Source organism: Crocuta crocuta, unplaced genomic scaffold, assembly GCF_008692635.1.
Source record: "Crocuta crocuta isolate KB4526 unplaced genomic scaffold, BGI_CrCroc_1.0 scaffold408, whole genome shotgun sequence".
NCBI classification, from domain to species: domain Eukaryota; kingdom Metazoa; phylum Chordata; class Mammalia; order Carnivora; family Hyaenidae; genus Crocuta; species Crocuta crocuta.
Window position 1 is genome coordinate 3,663,024 of NW_027527444.1, and position 8,686 is coordinate 3,671,709.

Sequence of the window (8,686 nt, forward strand, 5' to 3'; positions counted from 1 at the left end):
AGATGCCTGCTCTCATCTTGCCTCTCTCCGCCCTGGGGGATGCTTCCAGCGGGAGTCTGGGAGCGCGTAGGTGCGTGAAGACACACACAGAAGGTCAAGTCTCTGACATAACCAGCCTCTGCTGGTGTGGGGTAGCTAAAGAACGATACTGATAAGTATACATTTTAAAAAGATGTTTGTAACAAGACCTGGCTATGGTTTAAACTTGGGCCTGATGGTGCTGGGTAACCCCCGCCTTCCGCTGGCTCTGCGGGAGAAGCCTCCGTGTGCGGTGGACTGTGGCGCCACCTGGCGCCCGCTTGGTGTAATGGCAGGCGGTGGTGTCTAGGGTCCCTGTTCCTCTGGACCTTTAACTAGGAGCTCCGGTGACCACCTGTGACCTCTGCTGCTTGGGCTGCGGAGTCGGAGAGGCTCCTCAGTGCGGCTCTGGGTGAGCAGGTTATTCCCTTAAACTGCACTCACACGGCTTGCTGGAAAGTCCATTTTAAAGGCTGTTAGCAACTTGTTATTTCCAGAATAAGGAAAAAGGTGCAGACCTTGTGGAAGCGGTCCAGCCAGAGGCCGCGGTGGCTGGGAGCACAGCAGTGTGTCCCAGGGCCTCGGGGGAGGCAGCATGTGGCGGCCACAGTGCTAGTGCTTGTGCTCAGCCACCGAAGGGGCCGAGAGAGGCATTGGCCTCGGACTCCAGCCCCCCCGAGAGCGAGCCCACTGACCCCCGGGTGCACCTTCCCATGGCCGTGGCCCTGACCTCCTGCTCTGTCCTGAGACACGGAAGCCAAGGCAACTCCTAGACCGGGAGGGAGGTAGTCAGGGCCTCTGCGGCTCTTTTGTGTAATTGTTTTTAGTTCCCCACTTGCTGGGTCGTGCGTGGTGTAAAAGCAAAAAACCAGCTTCCTCACAAAAGGCGTGATGTTTGAGATCATTCAGTGTGACTGTCCCCTGTTGTGACCCTCCCAGAGGTGAGGACGGCAGGTGCTGGCTCGTGCCCGCGTGTACCCAGTACCCCGCCCTCACTCCCGCGTCCTGGTGGTGCTGAGCTGGGGCCAGAGCGGGAGCGCGAGCCGTGGGCGTCCTTCAGGGCGAGCCGGGCCCCCAGCGGCCTCTCTTCTCTGTCCCGAGTCTAGGCCTTTCCGTCGGGCTCTCTGCACCCGTGGTCTTGCAGTTCTCCTAGCGCCCCAGCCTGTCCCGGGGAGGAGATGCGTGACCTCCATGTCCCCCACAGGGTGGCCGGTGCAGGAGGTATCCGCCTGCCCCTGGACACTGCACTCCGGGGCAGGGGTGTCGCAGGCGGTGTGGCCCAGCCCCGTGGGCGGTGGGGAGAGCGTGAGCCGCCATGAGGGAGCGTCTGCTCAGACCCACCCGTGAGGCCCGGCTGCAGCCACTGGAGCTGGAGTCTCATGTCAGCGGTTCTGAAGTTCGGGACATCGGGGGAGAAGACACAGTCTGGCCACGTGATCTGAAGCCATGATGGAAAGACAGTTTATTCGGGGCCCTTGCTCGAGGTCCTGAGAACACCACCGGCGGTGACGCAGTGGGGAAGGGACTTCCAGGATGGCAGTGATGCCCCCGGGGGCTCTCGGGGGGCCTGCGGGAGGGGAGCTGGCCCCTGCGGGGAGCGGGCATGTGGGACCCGGTGCAGATGGGGGCCCGGGGCTGGGGAAAAGCACAGCCCGGAGCCCGCGGTGGCGGCAGGTGTGGGTGCAAGAGGGTCCTGCGAGGAGCCGGTGTCAGGCCCGCCATGTGGCACACGCTTCCGTCATCGCTGCCGTCTGCCCCGCTGCCACCCCGGGCTTTGGGACCTGCCTCCGCAGGGCCACCCCCGGCCGTGTGTCAGGGCTGCGGTGAGGACCGCGGGGACGCACTCCTCGTCACCTGTTCCTGGGGCTGCTCTCAGGCAGCGTCACTGTGTCCAGTTCTTGGCGGCAGGCACTCCCCACAGGTGCTAGGAGCGAGTGTCCCAGAGGCCGGGACGCCGGCACAGGTCTTTGGGGCCACTCGGCGCTTCTGACGTCCCCACGACCTTCTAGTTGATCTGAGCCCGTGGGGGAGGAGGCAGGGCCCTGCGTGACCCGGACAGGCATCCTCCCGGGAGGAGACAGGCCCGGCCCCGGGCCGGGGGGGGGGGGGGGGTGCCCGGGCAGCTCCCGGCCCAGGCTCCCTTCTTGCATCTTGCTCCTTAGAGAAGCGCGCTTCCTCCCTGTCTCCTCTCTGAAAGTGCGGCGGCCTTGCCCCTCGTGGCCTGGGCTGGGGCCTGGGGAGGGGGAGCTGGGCCCTGGGACCTGCGCAGCTTCGGGCTGTGCTGGGCGTGGTGTGTGCGCGGGACTGTGCAGCTGGCTCGTGCAGGTGCGGGTCCTCGCCGTGGGGCCACTGAGCGTGAGGCTTCTGGCCTCCGGTGCACAGGGCCCACCCTCTAGTCCCAGTACAGAAGTTCTAGAGCCTTCTACCTAGAAAATATCACTTGGTATTTAAAAGAAGATATGAAAGTGTAGATAAAGGACACAGGCAGAAAGGTTTTAGGACTGTGTTCTCGTTACTTGTGTCAACTGCTTGAGAACCAGTCGTTCCCCGTGAGGAATCGCACCGGAAGTTGGTGCTGTCGTCCGGCCCCTCCTCAGACCGAGGTTTAAATGCTGAGGTACCAGGAAGTTCTGCATCAAGTGTTTTACCGTTTCATGTGCTAAATGATAAAAATGAAGTTTCATGCCTTTGCGTCATATTGTGGAGAGTCACCCAAAGGAAATCACCCTAGGTGTCTAGAAACATTTTCTTCTCAAAGAAGAAAAGGGCATGGCCTTTTTAAAAAGTCCCGATTCCATGTGTGAGTTGTTACTTGCGGTGGCGTCGCACTTAGGGTTTGCTGTCTGCTCCCAGGGAACACTGTGTTTTCAGGGGAGGTAAATTTAGGGAAGTTGTCGGGACTCTTGCAGTCCCGGCAGCAGCCACCGGGGGCGCCAGGACCGCAGAGCAGGTGTTGGGCTGACTCCACCCCGCGCCTGGCCCGGAGGCCCCTCCAGCCTCCAGCCTCTGGGTGCAGAGGAGCTCCGGCGAGCCACCAGCGGGCGCTCCTTCCCGGGCGGGGGGCACACAGAACGGGCGCGCAGGGGGCGAGGCTGGCGGCGCGGAAGGGAAAGCGGGCCTCTGTCAGGACTTCGGGAGTCTCCTGGGCTGGGGAGCCGCACTGCCCAGGGCTCTCCGAGGAACAGGGGTCGACTGCGCTCCCCCCAGACCGGCTGTGGCGCCTGCTGCTGCCGTTGACGGGTCCACAGTGAGCTCATCAAGGCAGTCCTGCTGCCGCTGCCTCCCTGCCCCGGACACAAAGAGCCGTCTCCTTCTCCCGCGCCTGCCGCCTGCGCCCCAGCTGGGCCGGGGGTCCCCACTGCTGGCTGGCTGCCCCTCGGCCGCGTGGTCAGCGTGCTCCCCTTCCCGCCGTGTCATTTGGAGACTTGAGGCCTTCTTTGTAAACGCTGGCAGGTGACTTCCGGGGAGGTGGGCTTTCCTCTGAGCTGTCCTGGCTGTGGGGACTGGGAGACGTGCGGTGTGGAAATGAAGGCTGTTCGCTCACTCCGTGTATGGTTTACCGTTTTGAACATTTTGTGTTCCCGCTGTAGATCTTTGACAGATGCTTTACAGTTAAATAGCCACATCCGCCACCACTCCTCAGGGGCCCGTGCCTCTGTCAGCTGTGTTTCCCGGCTGTCCTCCTTCGCTAGACGGCCATCTAGACAGGCCGGGTGGCCGCCCCGCCATCAAGTCCTGCTGCGAGCGGGGTCCCGCCGCCGCCGTGTGCGCTCTGGGCAGAGGCCGCAGCCTGCACGATGCCTGGATGCGTGTGCAGGGCTGCCTGCGACACTGCAGGCTTGAGAACGATTGGGCTCTCCAGAGTGGGACCGGCTGAGAGATCACACAGGCCCCCTCCTCTGACCTGAGCCTCCCAGACCCTCGGATCCTAGACCCCAAGGCCTCAGGGAAAGCTCCGAGCGGGCGTCCTCCTCAGGGCGCGCAGGGGGTCCCCGTGCCAGTCGGCTCTGTCCGGCGCTTTCTTTTCAGATGAGTAAGAGTCCATCACTTGGTGGATCCTTTCTTTCTGCCTATGTTCCTCACTAAGTGCTTTGGTTTTCATCACAAAGAGCAGTGGCCTCCGGAATGGTCGCCTTAGCTCCTGAAGATTTCATCTAAGATGTCGCTTGGTAATCAACTCTCTAAGTGCAGAATGTGACAAGGCTGTGCCGACAGCTGGCGGCGGCGAGGCTGTCCCTGCCGTAGCTGTGAGGGGTGAGCGCCTCTGCGGTGCACCCCAGGGCTGATCATGGGGCCTGCAAAACAGCTCTTACCCCGTGGGAACACCGGTCCTGAGAAAGTCCAGTGAGAGCCGGTGGGAAGTCGCCTGGCAGGAAGTGTGCAAACAGGGAGGGACTCCAAGAGTGTCTTGCACACGGCCCCACAGGGAAGTTTGAGGGAGGTTGAGTGGCCCATGTGGCCGGGTGACGCAGAGTCCGGATGCCGGGCTGGGAATGGCTCTTTGGGATAGATTCTCTGGAGGAGGGAAGAAAAATTGCTGGGGAGGTAGTTTCCTTTAGTGACCCCAGTGTCAGCCTGGCTTCGTACTTTGTGTTGCAACCGATGTGTAAATATGTTGGGGTTTTTAAAGTGTGTACAACGTGATAATAAAATGTTTCCTGGGCCACTGGGTGGCTCCGTCGGTTGAGTGTCCAACTCTTGATTCCGACTCAGGTCATGATCAGGGCTGTGGGATCAGGCCCCTCATCTGGCTCTGCGCTGAGCGTGGAGTCTGCTCAAGGTTCCCTTTTCCTGTCTGCCCTTCTGCCCCGCTGGTGTGCTCTCTCTCACTCCCTAAAATTGAAAAAAAAATTTCTTTTCATTGTTTCTCTGTTTTCTTCCCTCTAGAGTTTACAGATGCTTCCCCAGCAACGGAAAGCCATAGCGAAGTTCAAGGAACCAGCTCATGCGTTAGCATTTCAGCAGAAATTCCACAGGTAGCCGGCATATTCTGGGCTTGGGGTGGTGTGGAAGCAGGCTGGGAGTGTGGTGTGCAAGACTCCAGCATGGCGGCCCTGGATTCACACATGGGTGCCCGCGTGCTCTGGCCGGAATGCACCGGCAGTGCGTGCAGAGCGCAGGCGGCGCATCCTTCTGTAGGGTGGGACCCTGGGTCCTAGGTTGGGTGCTGATCTCTGTCCGCACGTCTGCAGACTTGTCGATGATCGGGTCCTACCGTTCGAGTCGTCCATCCCAGACCCGGGTGAGGTGATGGCCGGCGGTGGGGCGCGGGGACCGCTGACCATCCATCCCCTTTCCGCAGGCACATGATAGATCTGTCCCACATAAACGTGGCCCTGATCGTCGAGTGATCTCTGACAGGAGACGCCGACCCGACACCGCACACTCGCTGTGGGATTTCTTCAGGGAAGCCACAGCGCATGGCCCCGTGAGCACAGGCTTCTCCGCACACGGCCTTGCGGAACTGTTGTCCGGAGAGCGGCCGGCCCGGCGAGGACTCCAGCAGAGCCGGACTTGGGGACGTGGCGGCCCGGCTTCGGGGTCACACTGCTTCCCGTTCTGTTGTCACCACAGAGAGCTACACTTTCCGTTTTCTTTTGTTTTCAAAGTGCTTACGATGCATGTAGACCTTGTTCGTGATCGTGCTGTGTGACCGATCACAGTGACGTAGGTGCAGGGAGGGACGTTAGCGCCACCAATTCCGAGTAGTTTCCACAGCAAAGAACACTTGATAATGGTTGCACCCATCTTCAGCGCAGGGACCCCGCTGGCTCCTCAGCCCCTGGAAGGCTCCGGGAAGGATGTAGATGACAATTGGGGCGGTGGTGATGACGGCCAGCCACCTGTCCTGGGGAGCAGGCCGGGAGGGTGGGTGCGAGTGATGCCAGCTGCGTGGCGGATTCTGCTTCTTGTAAATAACTCCTAACGCCCCGACTGGGTTTTCCTAGTTCCCGAGGGCCCCCCCCACCCCTTTGTGTGCCCTTCCCAGGCGAGGCCCCCTGGGCCCCCGGGTGCCGGTACCTCGCAGCCCTTCTGGGGCCCCGCCACGCGGGTCACATTGCAGATCTACCACGCGAGGCAGAGAGACGCTGCCCGGTGTGCTTTGTTCCGTTCTGTAAACGCGGCCCAGAGTGGCATGTTCGTGTGCCTGGCTCTGTGACATGACATTGTCTGGGGACTCGGTTATCATTGCTCTGAATAACTTTTTTTTTTGAAGGCCTTTTGAGCAGGGCTGCGCTGTCCTTGAGGAGAGCTAGGGGCAAGGTGGCCTTTATGCAGTGAATCGCCCCTCATGGGGTGTGAGGGACGGCTGTCCTCCCCAGACCCTGAAGCCCAGAGTGAAATTGGACTGTGTCCGTATGGCCCTGAACCTGCCCGAGGAGTTTTGGGTAGGCTCCTCTCGGTGAGACTCCTGCTTCCCATAAAGCAGCCTTTACCACAGCTCATTCTGGCCAGGTGTTTACAAAAGTGCCTTACTGCATTTCTGCTCAAGAATGAGTTTCCCTGTTTGGGATTTATTCTGCTGTGGCCCTGAACTATTTGAGCAGGTGGTAGATACTAGGGCATACTCAGACTTTTTAGCTGTATTTTATACCTAAGATCTCACGGCAGGTTTACTAGTAGAATTAGAGGAAGTAGTCTCCTGCCGCCCCGTAATGCCACCAGTCAGCCCTGGGGGGGACTAACTGTGAACCCCGGAGCCCCCGCGGCCAGGCGCCCCCCCCGCCTCTGAGCCTTCTTGTGGGCCTGGGACTCAGGCTGCCTGAGCCTTTGTTGTGTTCGCACAGGTGAAATTTTGTATTTTCTCAACTTAGGTTGCCTGAACTGGCGGGAACGTTCCGAGCGTTCTGAGGCTTTCCGTAGCGAGGATTCTAGAGTGGCATCCGCGGCGGGAGCAGGCTTGGGAGAGGAGGGTGGGTGTCGACGGCCGCAGTTCAGGAGGCGTGGCTGTGAGGACGCGCACAGGCCCTCCCAGGGTGCGCAGGAGCCCCCTTGCTGAGGGGCCCGGCCCCTGGCTCAGCCGGGCCAGGCCCGCCTTGGTGCTCCAGGGGAGGGTCCACATAGTCAGTGTCCTGTACCTGCCCTCGGCTGGCGGGCACACACTTCCCGCCCGCTGTGGTCACAAGGAGACACGGATGTGTTCCCCTGTTGAGAGCAGAGTCTGCTGGGCTCAGTCCACACGGAGCTGCGTTGGAGCAGCGAGCAAGCTCACCTGCTGGGTGAGCCCCATCCAGACCGCTTTTCCCCGCCGGACAGTGGGGACTCTCCCTGTTGAGGGGCTTCCTTGACCACCAAGGAGTAACTGATTTGATAAAATAAGTTTAAAAAATTTCTTACCATTTTCTCAACTAGTCTGAGTTGCCGTGGCTTTGAAGTCAAAAGGCTGCATGTTGTCCCTGGCAAGTGGGCACATAGAGGGACTTTTTTTCCCTAGTTAGTGACGAGGAGTCATCCATCCTACGTGGGCCCCGCTATTTGAGACCCGGTGGCGGCATCAGGGTCCACTTTTGGCGTTGAGGATGAGGACACGTGTGTGTGTTAACTGCCTGCACACGTCTACGCAGGAGCCATGGGGAGCTGGGCCTTCGTAAATCCCTGGTTAGAAGGGCTCAGGGCCGCTGCACAGTGCTCGTGCCAGCCGGCCCGGGTCAGAGGCCGAGTCTCCTTGAAGGAACCGCGGCAAAGGAAAGAAGCAGAATGAGAAAGTAGCGTTACTTACATTTTCAGTGCGCTTTTCGCAGTGAAATCGCCACGTGAGCTGAACCTTCTGGAAGATCTGTTGCAACCATTATCTTTGTTCTTTACTTATCATGCATTTAAAGTGACACATGCAGGAGCGTTTAACACGCTGTGTAAATACGGACCTTCCAAAACTAAAACGTTAATTGGAAACGCTTTCAATTCAGCAACAATCTTAGCTATTTGTTAGTTCTTTTGTGTTGTCTCATCAAAGTTAAATGGATACAGTTCCATAATTGTTGACGTGTTTGTGTGTATATCCGATTTTTATAAAGATGGTAGTTAAGTCAATACATGTATCCTGACCTGTGTATTATTTGTTCCCAGATTCAGGAACCTTAAAGTCAGTAAATATCAATATATCGCGTAAGGTAAATATAATAGGTGCTTATGTGGAGCCAAGGTACTTTTTCTTTTTACATTGTCTTGTTTTGATTTTGTGCTGTAATATAAGATCACTTAGCCGCTTATCTGAGCATAACCTTGCATTACCGTTGGTCTGGCCACTTCTGTTAAGTCCTTATACTGATAATTCCGAAGGAGTCCGGTCTCTTTACCAGAAGCACTGTTGAGGGGCCCCCCTTTCTGGATAGGCAGCATCCTACGTAGGTGTGTGTGTCCTTCCCTGCGGGGAGCGGGTGGGGTTGGGGGGGGCTCATCATAACTACTTTTTATTTGAGTCGTTCTTTTCTTGATTTGTAACCGTCCTGGATAAACATTGTTCCCGCCTGGTTCTGTAGCTTTGCTGAATTGTGACAGAGCTTAGATCCTGCACCCACGGCTCTTTTTCCAAGAGCAGTTTGCTTCATTTGTAAACAGAAGACTGTCGTGGAGATTGGGAGAGGGGTCTGGGGTGGAAGGAGAGGGGTCGGGGGTGCCTGGGACCGGGGTGCGGACGACTTTGCAGAATGAGGGAGCTGGCAGAAGT

At 58.6% G+C, this 8,686-nt stretch overlaps 1 protein-coding gene across 1 annotated transcript in view; it reads left to right on the forward strand.

Moving 5' to 3' along the window:
* RBM33 (RNA binding motif protein 33) overlaps positions 1 to 8,246 on the forward strand; it is a 152,012-nt gene extending 143,766 nt beyond the window's left edge. Inside the window, 2 exon segments of the mRNA XM_077761688.1 lie at positions 4,906 to 4,994; positions 5,321 to 8,246. Of these exon segments, the coding sequence (XP_077617814.1) occupies positions 4,906 to 4,994; positions 5,321 to 5,369 (138 nt within the window). The 3' untranslated portion in view covers positions 5,370 to 8,246.
* Positions 8,247 to 8,686: the final 440 nt, after the last annotated feature.